The following is a 23,796-nucleotide window of genomic DNA, read 5'->3' as shown; positions in this document are numbered from 1 at the left end:
GGGGGTTTGAAGGGTCACGGGTTTTGATTGCAACCATGCTACTGCTTTTTGTCAGCTGTATGACTTCTGAATTGTAAAGTTATTCTATGTGAATAATGGGTATATATTTTATTCATTAAATGGATTTGAAAGCCACGGGTTTTTGTTTCCTTCTAATTAAGAGTTCACACTTGAACCGTGAGCCAGTTTGTACAGAAATGTCCTCTTCGAGACGTACATTAGCACTACTACTCATGAGAATGAACCGCCATCAACCTCGTTGGAACTAGTGTTGCAAGCACCCCATTTGCAAAAGGTGACTGAAGCCCCAGGGCCATACCTGCGGCGCTCCTGTGACAACGTGTGCCCTGCAGACAGATCCTAAAGAACAATGCTGAAGAAGTATCTCCGAGATAAATGTGACCTTTAAAATGTATGGCTTAGCAGCCTCCAGAGGGATTTAAGAACTTCAAACCCCTGGTACTAAATGGGATTTCTTTCCCCAGTAAATGTAAATTTGATAGGCTGCCTCTAGTTGCGTTTCCTGTTAATTATTTGATCAGCTAAAGTGGGTTGGGACTGGGAAGTTAACTCTAGGACCCTGGATTTCAGTGGGTACTTAAAGCTAGGAGCTGAGAAATGGAAGGTATTAAAAAAAAAAAAATGGCATAAAACACTCCTTAAGATTAAACAGTGGAGCAGACCCTGGAACCCAGCTGAATCCTGCTCGGTTTTGGTAAGCCAACTGCATGTTCACTTCCTTCCACAACGTGGACGCAGGTCCAGGTGACAGCAGAAAGCCATGTGCCAGAGAAGCATCCAGCCCTGGGCTTGGAGCATTTGTAACACGGGGTCAAGTTCACGTCAGCAGAGAGAAAAAACAAGCTGGAGCAAACGGTCCCTTTACTGAGCTACTGCATAAAAGAAAGGCACTACTTGTTCCTCTGTAGGTGGTGCAGGGCCGGCACAAGCATGTCTGCTATGCTGAACCTCACAGGCCAAAATGGGATGTGAACCCCGAAGGGCTCAGGCATGCAGCTGTTAGGCGCTCTTCAGAACTGAAAGAGCTGCGAGTAGGCAAAGCAGCTGTTTGGGTACACAAGGAGAAGGCGAGCAAACAATCTGACACTAATTATTAGATGCAGGCACTTAGATCTGTTTGTGGCACTAGCCTCAGGCACGCACTTAGGCAGCTAGCGACTTCATCCTTTCCCCGTACCTCAGAAACCAGGAAGAATGATAGCAGCGGACGGGTTTTGTCCCTTCTGCTAGGCATGGAGGCACACGTGGTCTTCTTAATTACTGCTAGGTGTTTTAATCATTGTTACTAGCGTGCTCACACTGATTTCCAGTGAGTTATTAGCGTGCACCACCAGCTTTTGCATTCAAGATCTGTGAATTTCCCTTCTCACAAAAAGGCAGCTAGAAAAGCTGAGTTTACACTTGCTTTATTACAAAACTAACCACTGCAGCTTCAGCTCTCTGCGTACTCACAGATACCTCTGGGAACTTGTTTCCCATGGCTGTGTGGAAATCACATTTCCGAGTGCCACACCAAAGTGAGGGAGCTGCAAATGACTGTATCATCTCCTGCTATTCTTTTGCTCATCTGCCTTTGGCTGATGCATCCGGGGAAGGCTAGGACGTAATGCTGCTTGAAGTATAACCAACAGTCCTGATGATACACGAGGAGGCACCAAAGTTCATTTGCAGTGAACCAGACAGAACGAAGCATGTGCTTTCTGTAGATACTTGGGCGGTTTTCTCTTGTGGCTACTCTGACAGCTTCTTCTCTAGTAATTGCTTCACCAGAGCAGGATTGGATCGTCCTTGTGTTTCTCTTTGTACCAGGCCAATTAACTTATTTAGAACTTTTTGATTTCCTGCTTTTATCGCCATAACCTTTAAAGAAAAATCAACAGGCACCACTGTTACAGTAAACCTGGACATTTTCACTCATTCACAGCCAAGGTATGAATATTTTTGTCCTCTGGACCACTGTGGTAGAATACTATACTTGGGGCTAAGATGTTATTTATAAAAACTGCCGTCAGCTTTGCAATAAGCTCCTGCTCTGCTCCCATGAGACAACAGCAAGTCCCTACAGCAGCAGGGCCTTACAACTAATAGAAAGATCTCCTCTTATTGAAAAAGTCAGAAAACAGTTTTGGATTTTAACAGCATCTGCAACTTGAACAGCGACTTCCCGGAAAAGGAGCCAGAAAAATGAGACTGGCTTCTTTTTGCTAATAGGATCTACCTTTTTACTCAATATACTGTTCAGTTATAACAAGTAATGTGCATCGAATTACAATCTATTGGATAGTATCTGTGAGGTCCTTCAAGTGCAGACATAGGTGTTTTTGTACCAGCATGTTATTTCCTTTAAGCAAGGAATCCTTTGCAACACAGCAATTAACTAACTGATCAGAAATACGACCTCCTATCAGACAGCTAGTGTTTGAGGCACAGTCACCTGCAAAATAGCAAGGGCCATATTTAGAAGCTAAGTAAGGACACTGAAAAAAAAGCACTAGAAATTTCACTTTCAGGCATTTCTAAAGGAGATGCTACTGCTGATTGATAGACAAGCTTCTGCCCTTCATATTGTTTGTGTGGCAGGGAAGACATTCTCCACATTGTCAGAGTTACCGGGCAAAACACGATAGCTTCAATTAAACAGGATGTTGTAATTACAGATCTTAAGGGAAGGATTGCGAACATATGAACCACCCACTGTGCCAATACCAAGCACAAATGCAAATATTGCTACTCATTACGGTATCTGAATTATTGGCAGTCTAAAATCTTCTCTGTAGTGTCACAATATGGAAAGGACTCATTACTCCTGATCTGCTAGAAATTACCTACATGGGGCAGAATACAGTACAATCCAGATACTGCGTTTTCATAAAGTGCTCAGTGTTGGCTTGAGCAACTGTTTGCAAGTTAGTTCATTTTAAAGAAAGTTACTATCAAAAAAGCGAGGCATACTTTTTTTTTCCCCCCCGGCAGGTACTCAGCAAACGCTATTTTCTAAGGTAAGCTCTCGCAGCAATTTAAAGCAATGAATTACAGGCCTTTCAGGCAGCTTTTGCCTTGGTGAAAGGTCACCTGGAAAAAGTAGGGAAGTGAGGCCATTCTACTGCATTCAGCTTGACTAAAACAGTGGAAAACAGAGAGGAATTACATTCTCGGAGAAAGCATTATTATTGAAATGGGAGTGTAGTTACGGACCTTCGGCTTCTGCACTTCCCCATCAGTTCTAATGTTCTTTCTATCCACACTTGTGCTTCCGTACCAGTCTGAAAATACAGCGGCACTTTTATCAGGCTCTGCAAATGAGTCAGCCTGATGGAGGTCACGCCGACCTACTGCAAGCTCATTTTCTTTATCAAAAGCTCTTGCAGAGCTGTTAGCATCCCCCAGTGAGATCTCGGGTGGGTGGTATTGTTCTCAGAAGATGTTAATGTTTTTTTCCAAATGGCAAATGTATCTAGACAATGTTTACGTTAGAAGGAAGCTATTCACTTCTGCTTTTACATTTTCGCTCCAGAGAACTTCTAAGCACTTGTTTTCATTTTGCTTTTTATAAAGCAGGTTTTAGACTCTGTCAAGATCCCTTCCCGCTCCTCCCCTTCACGATCAACAAGGTTTTTTTCCCTTTTTCCTGGCTCAGACCTCGTCAGACCGATGAGCCACGCAGGCTGCTGCGTGTCCTTCCAAGGAGATGGGGAAGAGCCAAAACCCCATCTTTCCTACCGCAGCATTTGCGCTGCTGCCACAGCCCAGCAGCAGAACAGCAGAGCGGACAGCAGCTCTGGAGCCACCGATGCCACTGCCACGGGGGTCCGGCTCCTCCCCGCCCCACGGACATTATCAGGCAGGACAGCCAGCTAGGCTCGTCTCTTTGGCAGTGGAAGGAGACAGGGAAGTGGCGAGGAGACAGATGCAAGTAAAATTTTTGCCTTGCCAGCCTCTGATGCAGTCTCTAATTCCATAACTAATATATGCCTTGCTGGAGGCAACTTCAATCTCCAGCTTCAAACAGTTTAACAGCGTTGTCCTAATATCACAACAGATGACATAAAAATCAGAGTTATGTGGCCGGGTGGCCAGGTCAGGTTAATGGCAGTATAGCTGAAGAGGGAAAGAGCCCCACAGTTTTGCTTTGCTGCATTAAATTGTTTTTGGTCTCGCAGAATGACTTAGCACATTAGCCAGACTGGTGATTTCTTCTGCTGATCATCTTGCGTATGCTTCAGTTTCCAAAAAACCACTTAGTTAAATAAGAAAGGAGAAGAAAAGCCTGACAGTATCTGAGCAGCAGCTTTAATGCTCCTATACTGGCTCTAGAGCACAAATGCCAATCAAAAGGAGAAAAAAAAAAAGGCCATTTTAACCCCCCTTTTAGTGCCACAGACTGCCACAGTGCAAAAGCTTCCCAGCACCATCATAATCACCTCATTTTCTCGTCCATCAATCACCACCTGGCAGATCTGTTCAAGCTCTTTTTGGTCCTGTATCAGTTCAAGTTTCTTTTCTTTAACAATTTCAAAAGGAGTCTTCCCTTCTCCCTTCCACAATTCCGCAAGCACCTGAAAACCACAATGAGTAGCGAAGGTCAGTGTCTTGACGTATCAATGTTGTTTACATGCAGCATTTCAGCTACTGATCCAAGAAGCCAGATTTTAGTTAAAGCAAGAGCAGATGATTGTCTAAACGTGAACAAACCCAAGATTTAATCCTGTGCCTCGCTGAAAAAGCTCTTGTACCCTCCTTCCTTTTCTGCCTCCTGAAATAAGACAAAGCATTTTCACTCACTCCATGAGTACAGGTTAATGGTTCGCAACCGGTGCTCTGCAGCCTACCGCAGTACTAGGAGCTCCCCGCCACTACCAGTGACGGTACCTGTTCAAAGAAGTTTGCCGAGCGCAGCCCCCATCTACCTCGCTGCACTGAGCCGCCGCTCCCTCGCTGGGAGAGGGGGGGGCACCACGGCAGAGACTGTCACTGACCGCAAGGCTGTTCCTCAGGTAGTACTTGCACTCGTCTCACATTATTCACATGAACTGCCCGAGAGCAGTAAGAAAACGCATTTCCACGAGCAATGTCTCTGCTCGGGAACTGATAATTAGCTGACTACTGTACCAAGTCCAACGCCAGGTAACTCATCCCGTTACCAGTCCTCATCAGCAAGCTGTAATGAGGACACGTATGACAAAGCAGAAGAAAAACAGTGCCGAGCAGGATGAATGCAGCAGCTCCAGCCCACCTGTGCATCACTTCCAAGTACTGGAATGCTGGGTGAACCCAGGCCTCCAGAATAACCACTTGTTAATGCTAGTGTGTTCTCCTATGCTGTAGCAGGGCTATCGCCCTGGAATAAATTTGAGAGAAGAGAACATTTATAAAAAAACTATTTCCTTGGGCAGTCATTTTCTGTATTCCCTTTGCTCTTATTTCAGAGCTGTGGGAGGAGAGAAAGAAAACCCATATTAAAACAGCTGCTTGTGCTCTATCCTGAGCTGAAGATATAATTGTATGTTTGGGCCATTGCTGTGTACCAATATGGAAATGGATGTCACGTGAAAATTTCAGCGTTAAATACTCACTGCAGGATGAAGAAGAGGCTGGGATGGGGACATAAGAAGGGGCATTCAAACTGCATGTTAAATAATTAGCAGGGCAGCAAGACAACTTAGGAAAAGTGAAGCATGTGGGATGGTATCTTAACTACCCCAGCAATTTTCTTCAGCATGAAGAATTTTCTGGTACAAAAGACCTTCAGTTAAACAATTCTGTAGCCACAACAGGTATTTAAGAACACTGAGACAATTCCTGCAGGAGATTTGTTTGCCAGCGGTACCCCAAAGCTTTTTATGGGATCTTATCACTCTGCTGGAGACCTTGAGAGGGTAATGACACGCAGCTGTATTGTGGCAGCTACATCTTGTTTTTTCCCTGTAAGAGGGTTAAAGGCAGATCACAACATTAAAGTTACTGATAAGCAGCCAGAGTTACAACCGCTATAAGTAAAGCTTTCAGCTGTTTATGTCTAAATAAATCAGTGGAGTATATGATGTCTTCTACAAGATCTTCCTTCTAGTGCAGTACTTAAAAACCATCATGCCAGTGCTACCTGGAATACCCCTAGAAAGAAATACATCCAACAGAGATTCAACCTGTCTGCAGCCGCTTGCCTTTTTTTTGTTGCACTCCATTGCTACCCCAGGCAGCCCCCTCCCGCTCCTTCCCTGAGGGACCAGGCAGGAAGCTTTCTGTCCTCGAGGCCTCCCAAGGCACCGGGATGGTACATCACCCCTCAGAAGGAGCCCTGTGCTCTTTGCACGGCACAGCCCATAGCAAACACCCTGGAGAGTCTGAAGCACTGCACAAATCAGGGGCCGGACAATGAATAAGCCATATCGCTCTCCTGGAAAAAGGTAGATGTGATTTTTAGGACTGGTGTGTATTCAAGCAGGATGCCACGGGCTGCAGGAGGGTAAAATCTGCAACAAAAAAAATCTACGCAGCTGACCATGGCAGAGTTACCCAGGAGCAACTCATACATCAGGCTGACTTAGATCAGGGGCCGGACAGCCTGACAGTCAGACATCCAGCTCTGATTCTCGGCTATTCCTATGCCAAACATCTCCTGGCACTGAGAAAAGCTTGCCCATTAGAAACCTTGAAGGCACCAGATTTTCCCTGTGACATTTGCACCGTGTGTACTTTTCGATTTGGTAACAAGCATCTCCACTTAGCTAGTAGAGCAACAATGTTACCAAGGCACTTGCTTGTTTACAGGTACTAGGAAAGCAGAAAGAGATGTGGCCAAGACCTGTCAAAGATGCACTTTTAAAAACGTGTTTCTCCACTTGGCAAGGAGTAAGAATCTAAAGAAAGCAGTTTAAAAAATGATTTCAACTCATTTACAAAAACTGCCTGCACCAGAACAGGAGGATCAAATTATGGAGTCTCCAGAGCCAAAATGAGAATCTCAGGCTTCATTGCCATTACTGAAATCTCAGTAGTTTCTACTATTGATTCTTGCCTGAGCGTGATTAGATTTTAATGATGTTCTGCGGTCTCTACCTACACAGGCATAGCAGCAAACCACTGGTCAAGATGAATTAATCAGGACTTACATGTCTGGTTGCCATGGGCATCATATCAAACATTTTGCAACTGGTGAACGTGCCAGCTGACTGCTGTGCCTGGGAACGCTCCAACTGGAAACCCTATCTGCAGTGATTTGCTGCCAAGGGTGGGAGGGAAGCAGCAGGCAGTACCACTCAAGTCAGTCCTGTGGGCATCTCTCCTTCCCAGTGACGGAAGCCTCGGTGTCTGGCAGTTGTCCCTCAGCCTCTGACAAAAGTAAGGGGCAGGCTGGGTCCAGTCCTCCAGATGGTATAGCCGTAATTGTCAAAGCAGACGGTTCTGTTTAGGTTTGTGTACTGTACTCATTTCCCTGCTATCTACTTTAAAGTAGGGGTGCCAAGTGGGTCTGTTGAAGTTATTCCTATGTGGGTGACCTATGCAACTGCAGAAGCAAACAAGACATGGGGTTTGCTCTGCTCCATACCCTGCTACAGATCCCCGATGAACGCGTGACAAGGGTGCCCACGCAGAGTTGCTCCAGCATGGCTCTCGGCAGCAGGGGCAAGTTTCTGCTTCCCTGGCCCAGGAACCAGCCTCCTCCCATAATGCCGTAACTCAAAGGCAGGGTGCACTCACTGCCAGCCCTGCAAACGAGGAACGAGGCCCCATCTTGGGCATACTCCCCATCAGACTGGTTTCAGCCCTGGGTGAGAAGCACCGGCACCTCCCACTGTGGGCTTCAAAACGGTGCCTCTGGGGTGGGCCACAGCATGTGCCTGCACAGGTCCCCTGATCCAGGACACACCCCACAGCCCTGCACACTGGCAGAGCTGGAAGCTGCTCCCCTTTGCACAGGCACGCCAGTCTGAAACTGCTCTGGAGACCTCTGGAGTAGGATGCTATATTTGAATGCAAGTTGGGCGTGAGCTCTGTAATTACCTACGTGGTAATTATGTAAGCACACAGTGCCCTTTCCTTGGCATATGCATCCTACCATACAGTGTTCTGGGTCTATAATCAGTGTTCACAGCTTTTATCTGCGTGTATTTTAGTGCCTTATACAGCAGAGACCAAACACAAAACCTCTTAAAAAATTTAAACTGTTAACAGCTTCCTGCAGTGAGCATGTATGTGTATGCATGTCTGCGCGCTCACCCCATTGAACTCTTCCATCCTTTCTCGTTGGATCTGTCTCTACCGCTGCAGTTCATCCTCCCCCACCCAAAGTGCTGCAATTCATCTGCTGTTGTGTATATATAGCCCTTTCTGCCCTCAGGCCAGCCAGTATCTCTGCCTACTGCTGAGAATTGTTATAAACATTTGTTATTCTTCTGACATGCAGGCAACCAAAATACTTTTCTAAATGTGGCAAGGTTTCTGCAGTTTGATAGCATCACTTAGTGATGGCAAACAGCACTATTATTTCTCTGTGTCCAATTTCAGGACACCGAGGACAACATGCACTTTACAAGGAGTTGGTAATTAAACAAGAAAAGCATCTCCAAAATTCTTGACATTTCATAACCTGTCAGAAGTGCTGGCATACAAATATATCACAAGGCAAGAAACTCCTGTAGAAGAGCATTAGTACCCTGTCTCTACCTGCACAAGGAAGCCAAGAGTTAAGACTGGAGTTCTGAAGCAGTCTTTCAAATGCAGACACCAAACTGACGGGTGTGCCATAACCCCGCAGGCACAGAACCGCTCTGCATTCCAATGTTTTTCCTATTAATACTTTATTTCATTTTTGAAGCTTTTACTTTTCCAATCCTAAAGTTCCAAATGCACGTGCCTGAAGTCAGGCACTTAAATCCTTATTTATAGAATCATAGAATAGTTTGGGTTGGAAGGGACCTCTAAAGGTCATCTAGTCCCAGGGACATCTTCAACTAGATCAGGTTGCTCAGAGCCCCATCCAACCTGACCTGGAATGTTTCCAGGGATGGGGCATCCACCACCTCTCTGGGCAACCTGTGCCAGTGTTTCACCACCCTCAGCGTAAAAAATTTCTTCCCTATATCTAGTCTAAATCTACCCCCCTTTAGTTTAAAGCCATTCCCCCTTGTCCTGTCACAACAGGCCCTGCTAAAAAGTTTGCCCCCATCTTTTTTATAAGCCCCCTTTAAGTACTGACAGGCTGCAGTAAGGTCTCCCCAAAGCCTTCTCTTCTCCAGGCTGAACAACCCCAACTCTCTCAGCCTTTCTTCATAGGAGAGGTGTTCCATCCCCCTGGTCATTTTCATGGCCCTCTTCTGGACCCGCTCCAACAGGTCTGTGTCTTTCTTATGCTGAGGGCTCCAGAGCTGGACACAGTGCTCCAGGTGGGGTCTCACCAGAGCAGAGTAGAGGGGTGACGCCTGTCATATGCAGCTGGCTATTCACAGAAGCAGACCAACAACAAGACCAACTTAATTAAGAACCACAAGCATCTCGAAAAAAGAAAACAACAAACCGGGAAGTTTAAGTATCTCCAAGTTGGGTAAAGAGCCACATTTGCAACAGTTACAACTGGTTTATAATCATGCAAAAAAAAGTGAACAGACTTCAGTACTATTCCAAAGTTGTACTTGGATTAAATCAGTATGTGCTAGAAAGATGGAAACCTGCCCTGTGTATTTGAGAAGTGTTAAAAGCTTGAAAGCAGACAAGCAAGTTAAATATCTTCATAAACAGTTTCACTGATGAACACCTGAGAAGAAGCAGTCATCTAATGTACTTGTCTAGAGTATAATAATTAATCTGAAAAGACAATGCATTCCACATAAATGAGCCGGCAACAATTTAAGGTGAATGACAGATTATTCCCTATCACAAAAAAACTCCAAATTTTGTCTATAGACACAGCAGTCACCGTACCCATCATAAGCAGTTCACAATTTTAGATACAGATCATCAGGAGCTGCTTTTTCAAACTGTCCTAATCAAGATGCTATTTAAAAAGAGGGGGAAACTAGCTTTACCATCAGTACTTGCTTGAAAGGTCCATGATAGCACTTGCTCAAAGAAGCAAGGATAAAAGTAAGGCCAGACCTCTCCACTTTTAACTCAGGGGTACACCAAAGCAGAACTCTTTTTTTGTGACTACACTCAGGTGAATTATATCCTTTTCCACATGCTAATGCTTGGGAACGTAGACCTTACCATCCCTTAGTACCTAGCAGATACCCTCAGTTTAACTGCAAGTCATGGATTAACTCCCACTGACCTTTCACTCAGTGGGACTTGAACTGTGAAATTGAGATCTAGTGTCCAGTCTGCTCAGAAGCAGGATTTACTTATTTGACTTCAGTTCACATCGCTTAAATCTACTATTTGGCTTGTGCCCCCTTCTAACACTGAATATGTAGATGTATCTGTAAGATTACATACACACGAGGCATTTTCATCTATTATATATATGTAGCAGATGATACAAAATTTATCCTTCATCAACACTCCAAATAATTTCCTTTTAAAGCAACTGATGTACTGGTACACACTGATTGATTATAAAATTCCTACACGAATGGAGTAAGCAGCCACAGATTCAAAGTACAGTAAAATCAAAAAGGTACTTACCTGCTTTGCTGCTGTAGAAGAAATTTCTTTTTTTTCTAGAAGGTTCAGAAGGTCAGCCAGGAGAAAAGAACTGACTGGGCTAGGGAAAAGGGGGCAGAAGTTACCTCAGAGAATAAGGTGAAGTAATATATCTAGGCTACTGTTGCTTGCCTAAAGACCACACAGTTTAGCATGACAAGCTAGTATTTTTCCTCATGATACGCTATATTCAACTTTGGTATTGATTGCCTGATTATGCCTTACCACTGTCACATTCCAAAGAAGGAAGAGACTGATTACTACTCTTAACTACATGGTCCTCTTCTCTGTAAGGTATTTGGTTGACTTCATTCAGCATGACAGCATCAAGGCCTACGTAGTACTGCCTAGCATAACAAACTTCACAGATAATAACTAAAGCAGAAGCAAGCAATGGAGTGACACGATACTATTCATGGTACATGAGAAAAGGATCACTTTCGTTTCACCACGGTAGTAATCAAGAAGCCTGACCTTTCCTTTACTGTAAGGGAATGTTGTTTCAAATAACTGAGCAGGTCATTTAGAATCCAGCCGATCACTTTCTTTGGCTTCATCTGGGTCTGTTTTACCACATTTTCAAAGAATTCTGTTAATCCATCTTCATTCTGTTTAAGAAAAGTTAAATGCATCAAAAAGATACCAGAGTGCAAACATGTTTAATTATACAATTACATTTGGCGTATAAATACTCAATCCTAAAGTAAACTTAGTTTTGTGAATTCACTGTGAAGTCACAAGACTTTAGTGTAATTTTATTAACGTAACAGCAAACAAACTATGTTACATCTAGAATAGGTACACACAGCTTATCTGCCAGCCTGTCTGTTTCAATGGAACTTCCAATAAAGGAGTGATCTTTTTTTCTTAACTCCTCCCTAAAATTAGCATTTGGGGAGAAGCTTACTCATCTCCTCATGTGTTTTAAATATGTATAATGCTAGAAAATACAATGCTGCCATCTAACAGGCTGTCATGCTACCTTTTACCAAGAAGAAATTTTTCTTGAAACTATTTACAGATATTTCACTCTTGATCTTGCAATCGCTTCTATTTATTTTGGATTGAAGGAGTAAGTTTAACTTGCATTCACCCTTCAATAATATGGAAAGGTCACACTGGAAGAAGCAAGGTTTTATTTTTCTAGTTTTTTCAGAGAAGCTATGTAAGCTTTTCCACAGCACCCTAAATGCTCAGAAGGTATGACAGTAGGGGATTCAATTTATAGCCTAAGAGAAATCTGAGATTGTTTTTAGAAGAACAGATACTGCACAGTCTGTTGAATGCTGTGCTGTTTGTCATCAAGGCATTGATGGATCTTTAACTGTAGCATAGAACTCATTAGGTCTACTGAAGGCTGAAGAGATATTAAGTGGCAGCTCCTACCTTTTCAAGAAGGAATCCAAATCCAGCGTGCCACTGGACTTCTGCAGTGTGTGGCATAACTGCACAGGAGGACAAGCCAGCTCTCAGAAGTTGTGAGAGGTAACAGTTTAGAGACAGCCAAGGAGCTATTCTAGGCATACTATCATCACAGCAAAAACATTTTCCAAGCTCATACTGACTGCAGCCAGATCTCTCTGAACAGTTCTGAGCAAAAAGAGTGCAGGTACACACTAAACCAAAGCCTGACTTTTCCACTCAAACACATCCCGTCAGAACAGTCTCACTTGCCCTTGTTTTTAAAGGCAATTTATCAGCATAGCAATACAGAATTTTAGACTTTCCTCCTCAAAACTTTCACAACACAAACTTCCAACAGCTCTAGATACCACATTTTTCATTGGTAATGATGTATGGCTTTTGAGAAGACTGCAGACTACTGCTCTCTGTTCTGTGAAACAGAACAAAATGTACTTAGATTAATGGTTGATGTGCTGTAAAACTGGTGTGACAAAAATCAGACCCGTTCCCTTTACCTTGAGACTGTGAGCAAAGAAACCAAGTTCTCAGCCTAGGAAAGCCACTGAGGTCTTTTGTGAACCAAGGTAAATCTTGTAACTCCCCCTATTTATCCATCTAATACACACAAAACATAATTCCCTTCTTTTCCAGTGTTCTTACAAATTTAACTAGCAGTTACTTTCTAATCAAATAATGTAAAATCTAAGGCTAAATAGACTAGAGGAACAAATTTGGCTTAAAAAAAAACAGTAAAGGAATGACATGATTACCAAAGTACAGTAAACTTGATTAAAACCCGTGTGTGTGTTAAGTGGAATTACTAAAATTATGCATTACTAAATACTGTACTCTTTCTAATTCACCTCAGGATTCATTAGCACAAACAAACACTGATTATTTAAACAGCAGGTTCCCTTCCACAAAAACACCTGTCTAATTTAGGTAGGAAAAAGTGAGCATGTATAAATGCGCTCGTTTCTTTACACTTGCTGCAGACGGTTTTACAAACACTCCAGGCAGAGTAGGTCTAGCTACAACATTATGCACACAAAAACAATGTCTGCGGATGCCACATGTCTGAATGCAGGCTACACAACCCAGACGCAGCATGTCCAACCCTTTCATCATGTATAGGCTGGAGAGCGTATCTCTAGCAGTAGGCACATTCACATTTCTGGATACCAATAACCTGGCTGGAGCTCCAGCTCTGACTCTACCGCCAGACCTTTGAAAAATCAAGGACAAACATACCCAGCCTTCACATTTTAATCAGATCATTCCCAGGCAGCAAGAGGAGAAAAGCCCAGGAATACTCAGACAGACAGACTTTTGTATGCTACCAGGTACCGAACCCCATACTCACTACTTGTGCACATAAAACCAGACACATTCCGCAAAATTCCTTTGCATTTCATTTTGGGCGACTGTCATTTTCTGTAGCCAAAGAGTAGGAAAACCCAGCAATGCTAGACTGAAATGAATACGGCAGAATGTCAAAACATCAAAATGACTGACAGAAATGAAACATTTTCCTTATTTTCTTGCCATATTAGAAAAATGCAGGCATAACTTGATTAGCTTCAATTTCTAGATACTGTACTACTTGAACTTGACTTTAATTTGTTCTGCATTTTGGTCAACTTTCTTCATGACAAATTCACTCCAACTACCAACACAGACACACACTTGTCCCTTGCGACAGATCTGAGCTGAAAACCACTGCACGCTCTAACGTGCTGGTTTACAGGAACACTAACTGACTGTTCTCACTTAATTCTGAATAACATATTTTAATCTTCATAGAAGGAAAACCAGAAATCTGGAATTGCAGCACCATGTTTGTGGGCCAGGCCCCCTCGGTGCTCCCATTACACTCCAAATATGCTGTAACTTATTCATTAGAGTCTGCTTTCTTATTCCCATTTTCACCATCACAGTTCCCACAATAACCAACTGTGAGGTAACAACTGCTGCAAAAATGTGCAAGATCGTCAGGGAAAAAAACAGAAAATCTAGCCTATTAAAGCAGACAAGCAGAGCAGTCAAAGAAAGTTCAAACTTTTTCCTACAGCTTCTTAAAAAATGATTGAAGTTCTAAAAATAAGCATAAAGTCACCTGCACACCAATGTGAATGAGGACGGCATGTCATAAACAAAATGGTCAAAACCAACTTTGACAGCATCCCACTTTTGACTTTTTGACTGTTGGAAGGATTCACCAATGTAATTGTTTCACCAAAGCAATAAGCCCAGGTGGAACTGCCACTTTTATCTGAGTAAGCAGGGGAACAGTAAATGTACAGGAAGGCTTGGAGTTCAGATGAGAAAGGAAGTGATCAGACTGTTCTTTTCTAATGCTGTACTGTGGCAACTGATCTATTTTTTGGTTGGACCTCCTTGGACTTCAGCATGCTTTTTAAGAACAAAATGTCACATTAACATCTATGCCAATACATCTTACTTTTTTGACTCAATAGGAAGCAAGACAAAAATATTATACCGTAACTGGCAAAGTTGTCAGAGATCCTTCTTGACTGAAGTATTTTCCAGCCTACCAGTTTACACAGCAAAGTAGAAACTGCATGCAGAAATTGAATACCCAAACACCATGGAGTCCACATGGCTCCAAGAATTGTATCTTTACGAATAAGAAGGGTTCTGCATGAAGAAAATCAGAAACTTCATTTATTTTTGCAATTTAGACAAAACTGTCAAAAATGTAGCAGTTTACACCTAAGAAATTTCAGCTATAAAGATATTAATAGGTAGTGCTCTCCTTCCATTTCAGTACATCTTGTAATTAGGCAAAGCAGAAGTCTCAGATTCTCAGTACTGCAGTACATACAGGTAGCTATTGTATACGAGAATAAAGCTCACAAGTAAGCTCGGAAACTAACTTGCATGCTGAAGTACAGTATTGTTTTATTATAACTTTGGCGCATAATGTTTTCTCTAACAAGTTGGCGCAGAACGGAGATTTTGCATTTTAGAGTCATCCCTCTACCGCTGCCATTTATTTAATGAGCACTCCTGGGCGCTCTAACCTGAAAGAATGCTCATTAGATTTGTGCATCTGGCCCTATCAGCAATCTTCTGCAACTTCTGATGTAAGCTTAACACAGCAATGGACATACTGTTTTCAGATGAATTAAGGTTAACTAGTCTCCCAGTGAACAGGCAAGCAACTTTTATGGAGAGTATACATGCTGACATTCTAATGCACAATAAAAGAAGACCCGCAATGAAGAACGCGTTCACTTCATGCATTCAAATGGATGCATTATCTTATTACAAGCTGAATCCCAGATTTCAGCTTGGAGCTCATTAATTGTTTTAAACGTTGCAAAAAGGAAAAAAGTTAGAAGGGAAAAAGCAAAGGCAATAGTGGATTTCAGAGAACAGCTGGAAAGAAAGGGCAGTTGATGAGGCAGATATATAGGGCTAGTTGATAGAGAGGACAGAAACCACGCAGCAGAAGCCATCAATACTAGCAAACGTGAAACGTGCAAGAAGTGGGTTGATGCCAAGAGAAAGGAGTGAGTGTACTGGGTCTGGCTGGGATGGAGTTTATTTTCCTAAGAGCAGCCCATAGGGTGCTGTGTTTTGGATTTGCAAATAAAGCGGTGCTGACAACACATTGGTGTTTTGGCTACTGCTGAGCAGTACTTGCATAGCGTTAAGACTTTCTCTTTTTCCCACTCTGCCCCCCACAGTGAGTAGGCTGAGGGAGGGCACGAAGTTGGGCCGGGACACAACCTGGACAGCTAACCCAAATTGACCAAGGGGATATTGCATGCCATAAAACACCATGCTCAACAAGAAAAACTGAGGGAAGAGGATTTTTGGGGAGGTAGTCATTGGTCAGAGACTAGCTGCACATCAGTCTACTTGTGGAAGGTGGTGAGTGATTGCATTTGCATCACTTTTGGGTTTTTCCCTTCCTCTTTCCTTAACTTGTTAAGTGTCTTTATGTCAAACCATGAGTTTTCTTGCTTTTTCTCTTCATATGCTCTCCCCTGTCCCCCCCTGGTGGGGGGAATGAGTGAGCAGCTGTGGTGCTTAGCAGCTGGCGGGGGTCAACCCACCACAGAAGGGGAGAAGAATAAAAAAAGTCAGAAAAAAGAGTGCAGGACCTATCTGCCCTTCTGAGCTCTGTTTATTTTAATATGTGAGAAATATGTTGATGTGAAAAAATGCATGCATGGACAGGAATACTGGCTGCAAAATCACATTTTCCAGCTTATACAATGAGATAGAAAGGTAAGATACTACTGACACCTCTTGATGCTATCACTGCAGCCTCATGACTTTGATGAGACTTATGACTCACCTGCCCACCAAACAGTAAAAGATCTGCAACTCACTAAAATGGCTCACCACCACAAGAGCAGTTTTCCTAACAGCTTTCTTCAGAAGAAAGAACCATTTTTTTTCTGTAGAACCAGCTTCTGTACAAGTATATTAAATTACAGACACACAAAGGAAGGATATTAGGTAGTTGTTAGGTGCACTGCTCTCCCTCCATTTATAGTCAAAGGAAAGAAACTCCTCCAGAGGACAATTTAAAGTACTTACGGTTCCGCTCTGAATCTTACTCTAAAGTCCTTTTCTTTTTGTCTCCACTAATCACAGAGGTAACCAAAGCAGGACACTGTCCTAGCTTAACTGGCTATGTGAAATGTCTAATCTTGGGTGGGTATACTAACCTCCACATAGAGTTATCATTGGCAGAGATGACGCAGCTTGTACTTAAGAAGCTTAAAGTCCTTTAGAATAATTTTGGAAGGTATGAGATTTTGCTGTCACTTCCTTATTTATATCCATATTTGCCACATCCTTTTCTTTCTCACCCCCTCTTCTGAACCTACCCCTGCTAAATTGCATTGTGAGGGCAAAGTCGATGTTGTACAGCTGTTTTGTGTATTTACCTAAGAATAAGTCTGGTTTTTTTCAAAATAATGTGGAAGCCAGATCAACTGGGGCACGTGAAGCTGAAAGATTTAAACTTTGGGTTTTGCTTCTGCAGTCAGGAAAACACATCTATTAATTTGTTAAATACTGACAATGTGCCCAGCCTTGTACCAGACCCAAAGACAGGAAGAGCAGGCACTTGTAGATAAGGATTTGTCAGCAGGAAGTTGTACATTTGTTGCAGTCAGTCAGTCACGGGTGCATCCATGTGTAGACAGACAAGATCAATATTAAATAATAGTTATTTGACTGCACCTTGCATGAGAAATGCTTCTTCTAGGCACACTGTGTATGGTTTCTTTTTCCCACCCTTCTGTGTATATGGCTCCAAAGTACAAAGTATGCATTGGACATATTTCCAACTAAAAAAACCTCCATGAGAACTGACAGCTGGTTAATATGACATTTGTAAAGCTTTTCAAAAACGGTGCTACTTTGAAGTTTCTAGGCTTATTTTAGCACTTGATCAATAGACCTACCAATAAGGTGAAGCCATGTTCAGGAAGAATCCCATACTGTTCAACAAGCTTTGCTCTCTTCACACTGGGGAGGTCAGGAAGTCTCTCATGAATCCAATCAACGTTTACCACTTGCTGATGGTTCATATTAGCTGGCAAAGATTTAGCATCGTACAGAATCAATGGAGGAAGGTTTGGCTCTGGCATGAACCTAGTGAAAATTATTATTTTCAGTCAGAAGCTAAACAACAAGAAATAAAATTTGTATCACAAGTTTATGCTTACCTGGAATTCGTATTACTATTTCAACCAAACAAAATATTAAAAAATCATGACTTGGTAGATCACTGTTAAGTAATAAGAGATCAGCCCCCGAACTGCTGTAACGCCCCTATTTTCTTTCTTTGAGTATTTGCCACTGATTGTCAAAGAGTCAATGATAGAAAAGGGGTAATTAAAACACTTCTGCACCCAAAATAATAATAAAAAATAACAACAATAATAATAGATATGGAAACAACCCATTCCTTTTGGCATCAAGCATGAATTGTGGATCTGGACAAAACAGGAGCGGACTAGCAGGGAAAAACACAGCCAACTGCCAGGAGTGATCTGGGCAGGTTGCAATCTTTTCCATACTAACTTCAAAAATCTTGATGAAATCTCATGCTGCGCTAAAAGCAAAGTTACTGTGCTCAGCGGGGTGCCATCACAGAACAAAAGGCTCCCTTAAAGAGAAGGCCAATTCAAACCACTCGAATAACTGCGATTGAAGCAGAAACCTCACTTATATGATCAAATGAGGGGTTCAAAAATATCACAATAAAGGACATTGGGCACCTTCTACATTTACTATAATAATTTCTACTTCAAATCTGCCTAAACATAGATTTTAAGTTTAATGTATGATGTGCAGAAGTAAACTACAAAAAATCTGAAAAACGCCGTTTAATACTGCTCGTAATCTTAGTACTAGTAATAATCCTTCTGGTCTTTATTTGAAATATCTTAGACTCACCAGTTTTGCCTAGGTTTTCATGAATTTTCTTTTGCATTTGTTCGAATTAGTCTTGTTAAATAAGCCTCATGCCAGCCCCTACCATAATAAGGAATTCATAAAATGATCACTGCCTTTTCTGCTGCATTTCTACAAAAAAGAATTTAAAAAGCAGATTTAAATTTAAAGTTTGTGGGATGTTTCCAACATCCTTGCTCTGCTCTAGTAAGATCAGTGGTAGAATATATGTAGATTTAAGCATGGAGAGGCAGGGCCTGCTATCTGAAAATCATTTCCCTCAGTATTTACTTAAAGCGGGAGCAATGCTTAACTCAGAATATTCTTATGTTTCATGTCAGGTATTCTTAAGAATACACTTGCACTGGCCACAAAGTAAACCTTCAACTTACCCACTTTGAGCTAAAGTACTCCAGCTTAGTTTTTGGGAAAGGTCTATGGGTTTTAGCAGAGATGAGACACAGTTCTAGATCTGAACTACTCGCACTGATTTTGATAGGTCTCCTCCCCTTCCAGTGGAAGGTAAACTTCCAATACATCCTCCCTATACTGACTAACTTTACATGGTCATTTCACTGACTACACTTAAGAAATGAAATAAATGCTCAGTTCTTGAAATGTTAACTTTATTAAAAAAAAAAATACCGATAATCCTGTTTTCCTTCTTTGTCTCTCATTGGTACAGTGCACCTAAAATAAAAACAAAACAAGTAAGATGTGGTAAGAGGTACACCACAGAATTAGCTTTATGGCAAAAACACAAAACAAAAACTTCGCCTTGTGAAGAGCAGGAGAGCTTCTTAAAGCCACTTCAAAGAATGTGTGTAAGAGGGCAGTCATTTTCACACAGACACTGCTTGATGTAGCACGCAATCTGTTGTGAAAAAGCCTCACCTTTAAGAATAAATTACTACCTGTGAGGAGACCATGCTTGTGAACATTAGCTTTAGAAGACAAAAGTCTTCTATGCTACCTCTCCTGATCATGTCACTAGGTATCCGTGGCACTCTAAAACTGCTATTCCTGATGTTCCTCCAAAATAAAACTCACCCAAGCTTGGAATCAAAGGCTCTTGTTTCATTCAGAATTGTTCCTCCATTTTCAAGTTCTTCAATTTGCCTCTGTATTTCATAGTCTGACAGAAACAAAAGAAAAAAGAGTAAGCTTGTTATACTGCACTATTAGCTTTTGTGCACTCCACTATTTCATTTTTAACTGCTATGCAATAATGGAATAGTTTGTTGTTTTAACCTTAATGAAATCAAGAGCAGTAGTTACAGGCAGAATTATCAGTCGCTGTCTCTCTCTCCAGCACTGTTTCTTTCTTTGCGTGTTTTCCTCATCTTCTTTCATTCCCTTTAAATAGAAAACATTTTCTCCCAGGCACTGCAGCCAAGCCATACATTGCTAGTGACCTTCCAATCACCCAGCTGAGTTTTCTTTTGGAGATGTACTAATCATCCTTTCTTGCTCATACCCAAGCTGCATCTGAACTTCATACACACCACCTACTCTACTCAGTGGAAAGCAATCGTCTACATTGGAGGACGCAGAGCTACTGCTAACATATTTCAGTGCTAAACATGCTAGGCATTGAAGCATCTGCTTTATTCTTCTTGCAGGCAGAGGTTTACCTCTGCAAGAAAACTGCAGACTAACACGGCTGTTATCCCCACAGTACCCCATACTAAGATTTATTTTGTCAGGGAGCAGCAAGAGCGGGGCTGCTCCACAAGGAGGGATAAGCCAGGAGCAGAGGATGACCACAGCACAGGCAGTGCCCTCACTGTCTGGCGCAGACCCACTGATCTGAACAGCATGGGCAGAGGCATGTGCTACTAACAGGGTCCTGTGACAGTCTCAGTCAAGGTGAGGGGATGAGTTGGGTCCAGGGCCACCCAGGGAGTTCAGTCAGAAGCAGCAGGAGGTAAGTCCAGAGACAGGACTGGGAACAAGACTACAGAACAGGTCCAAGGTCCATCAGGAGACAGGACTGAAAACTGGCACACCTGTGATGTAGCTCAGGCAAAGTTTGAAGGCCCCAGCCTGAGCTTAAGTTAAGCTTAAGTTTCCTTAAGCTTAAGCCTTGAGTGTTTATGGGTGAGGATGAGGGGGAAGGTCAACAAGGCAGATATCCTGCTGGGAGTCTGTTATAGACCACCCAACCAGGATGAAGGGGCAGATGAAGCATTCTACAAGCGGCTGGCAGAACTCTCACAATCGCTAGCCCTTGTTCTCATGGGGGACTTCAACTTCCCAGATGTCTGCTGGAAATACAACACGGCAGAGAGGAAGCAGTCTAGGAGGTTCCTGGAGTGTGTGGAAGACAACTTCCTGACACAGCTGGTAAGTGAGCCTACCAGGGGAGGTGCCTCGCTCGACCTGCTGTTTACAAACAGAGAAGGACTGGTGGGAGATGTGGTGGTCGGAGGCCGTCTTGGGCTTAGCGACCATGAAATGGTAGAATTCTCCATTCTTGGTGAAGTAAGGAGGGGGGGCAGCAAAACCGCAACCATGGACTTCTGGAGGGCGGACTTTGGCCTGTTCATGACACTGGTTGAGAGAGTCCCTTGGGAGACAGTCCTGAAGGGCAAAGGGGTCCAGGAAGGCTGGATGTTTTTCAAGAAGGAAGTCTTAAAGGCACAGGAGCAGGCTGTCCCCATACGCCGTAAGAAGAATGGGCGGGGAAGACGACCGGCCTGGCTGAACGGGGAGCTTTTGCTGGGACTCAGGAAAAAAAGGAGAGTTTACCACTTGTGGAAGAAGGGGCAGGCGACTCAAGAAGAGTACAGGGATCCTGTTAGGTCATGCAGGGAGGAAATGAAAAAGGCAAAAGCCCAGCTAGAATGCAATCTGGCCGCTGTCGTTAGAGACAACAAAAAATGTTTTCACAAATATATTAATGACAAGAAGAGAGCCAAGGAGAATCTCCATCCTTTATTGAATGCGGGGGGGAACATTGTCACTGAGGATGAGGAAAAGGCTGAGGTACTCAATGCCTTCTTTGCCTCAGTCTTTAACAGGCAGACCAGTTATCCTCAGGGTCCTCAGCCCCCAGAGCTGGAAGACAGGGACAGCAAACAGGATGAACCCCCCATAATCCAAGAGGAAGCAGTCAACGACCTGCTACGCCACCTGGATGCTCACAAGTCCATGGGGCTGGATGGGATCCACCCGAGAGTGCTGAGGGAGATGGCGGAGCAACTGGCCAAGCTACTCTCCATCATTTATCAGCAGTCCTGGTTAACGGGGGAGGTCCCGGACGACTGGAGGCTTGCCAATGTGACGCCCATCTACAAGAAGGGCCGGAAGGAGGGTCCAGGGAACTACAGGCCTGTCAGCCTGACCTCGGTGCCGGGGAAGATTATGGAGCGGTTCGTCTTGAGGGCGCTCACGAGGCATGTGTGGGACAACCAGGGGATCAGGCTCAGCCAGCACAGGTTCATGAGAGGCAGGTCCTGCTTGACCAACCTGATCTCCTTCTATGACCAGGTGACCCGCCTAGTGGATGAGGGAAAGGCTGTGGATGTGGTCTGCCTGGACTTCAGTAAGGCCTTTGACACCATCTCCCACAGCATTCTCCTAGAGAAGCTGGCGGCTCACGGCTTAGACAGGTGTACTCTGCGCTGGGTCAAAAACTGGCTGGACGGCCGGGCCCAGAGAGTTGTGGGGAATGGAGTTAAATCCAGTTGGCGGCCGGTCACGAGCGGTGTTCCCCAGGGCTCAGTTTTGGGGCCAGTCTTGTTCAGTATCTTTATCAATGATCTGGATGAGGGGATCGAGTGCACCCTCAGTGAGATTGCAGAAGACACCAAGTTGGGCGGGAGTGTTGATCTGCTCGAGGGTAGGAAGGCTCTGCAGAGGGACCTGGACAGGCTGCATCGATGGGCCCAGGCCAACTGCATGAGATTCAACAAGGCCAAGTGCCGGGTCCTGCACTTCGGCCACAACAACCCCATGCAGCGCTACAGGCTTGGGGAAGAGTGGCCGGAAAGCTCCCCAGCGGAAAAGGACCTGGGGGTGCTGGTCGACAGCCGGCTGAACATGAGCCAGCAGTGTGCCCAGGCGGCCAAGGAGGCCAATGGCATCCTGGCCTGTATCAGAAATAGTGTGGCCAGCAGGAGTAGGGAAGTGATCGTGCCCCTGTACTCGGCCCTGGTGAGGCCGCACCTCGAATACTGTGTTCAGTTTTGGGCCCCTCACTACAAGAAGGACGTCGAGGTGCTGGAGCGTGTCCAGAGAAGGGCAACGAGGCTGGTGAGGGGTCTGGAGAACAAGTCTTATGAGGAGTGGCTGAGGGAACTGGGGTTGTTTAGCCTGGAGAAAAGGAGGCTGAGGGGAGACCTTATCCCGTAGTGCTCTACAACTACCTGAAAGGAGGTTGTAGCAAGGTGGGTGTCGGTCTCTTCTCCCAAGTAACTAGTGATAGGCTGAAAGGAAATGGCCTCAAGTTGCTCCAGGGGAGGTTTAGATTGGACATGAGGAAAAATTTCTTGACTGAAAGAGTGGTTAAACATTGGAACAGGCTGCCCAGGGAAGTGGTTGAGTCCCCATCCCTGGAGGTATTTAAAAGACGTGTAGATGCGGCGCTTAGGGACATGGTTTAGTGGGCATGGTGGTGTTGGGTTGACGGTTGGACTCGATGATCTTAGAGGTCTTTTCCAACCTTAATGATTCTATGATTCTATGATTAAATGGGACTTCTGGACCCATGGGCAAGGTGCATGAATGGGACACTCAGATGAAGCTAGTCAGGGCATTTAAGGCCAATTACTGCACTCAGGAGCCTGACAAATTTCATCTCAGACCACATAAAATATCTACAATGCTCCTGTAATGAAGCAACCGTCATTTACCTACTGCTTTTGCCAGGAATCGTAGGCTATTGATATTCTTCACTTCAGTCCTCACTCCATAATGCTCTCCAGGGTGATGCACAGAAATATTGGCATCCACTCTCAGCTGACCCTCTGTAAAAGGAAATTTCATCAACAGAATAGTCTGCCCTGTAAACTAGAGTAAAAACCTTGGCATGCATTAATAAACTGCATGTTATGTGCAGAGCATTAATAGCAGACTTCCATATGTTCAGAAAGGAGTAACAACCACCTCATCATAGCGTTCTGTTTGTGATTCCACCTCAAGACTCTGCCTCCAAACATTCAAAATTTTCTGAGAATACTACTTTTTAAAGAAAATTATTGCTCATAATTCCTCTCAGAAAAAACTGCATAGTGCAGTGCAGCACAGATCTGCTAAGCCATATAGTGAAAAAAGCTTCTGATTCAC

The 23,796-nt window shown here is 43.7% G+C and overlaps 1 protein-coding gene across 1 annotated transcript in view; it reads right to left on the bottom strand.

Moving 5' to 3' along the window:
- Nucleotides 1-1,411: 1,411 nt before the first annotated feature.
- GATB (glutamyl-tRNA amidotransferase subunit B) overlaps nt 1,412-23,796 on the bottom strand; it is a 46,283-nt gene continuing 23,898 nt past the window's right edge. Inside the window, exons 6-13 of the mRNA XM_076337535.1 lie at nt 23,364-23,477; nt 19,558-19,642; nt 19,153-19,197; nt 17,514-17,703; nt 11,134-11,267; nt 10,642-10,720; nt 4,443-4,577; nt 1,412-1,881 (exon numbers count right to left, since the gene is read on the bottom strand). Of these exons, the coding sequence (XP_076193650.1) occupies nt 1,753-1,881; nt 4,443-4,577; nt 10,642-10,720; nt 11,134-11,267; nt 17,514-17,703; nt 19,153-19,197; nt 19,558-19,642; nt 23,364-23,477 (911 nt within the window). The 3' untranslated portion in view covers nt 1,412-1,752. The remainder of the gene's footprint in view (nt 1,882-4,442; nt 4,578-10,641; nt 10,721-11,133; nt 11,268-17,513; nt 17,704-19,152; nt 19,198-19,557; nt 19,643-23,363; nt 23,478-23,796) is intronic.

The sequence above is a fragment of the Aptenodytes patagonicus genome, chromosome 4 (assembly GCF_965638725.1).
Source record: "Aptenodytes patagonicus chromosome 4, bAptPat1.pri.cur, whole genome shotgun sequence".
Taxonomy (NCBI): Eukaryota; Metazoa; Chordata; class Aves; order Sphenisciformes; family Spheniscidae; genus Aptenodytes; species Aptenodytes patagonicus.
This window is presented reverse-complemented; position numbering and strand designations above follow the sequence as displayed.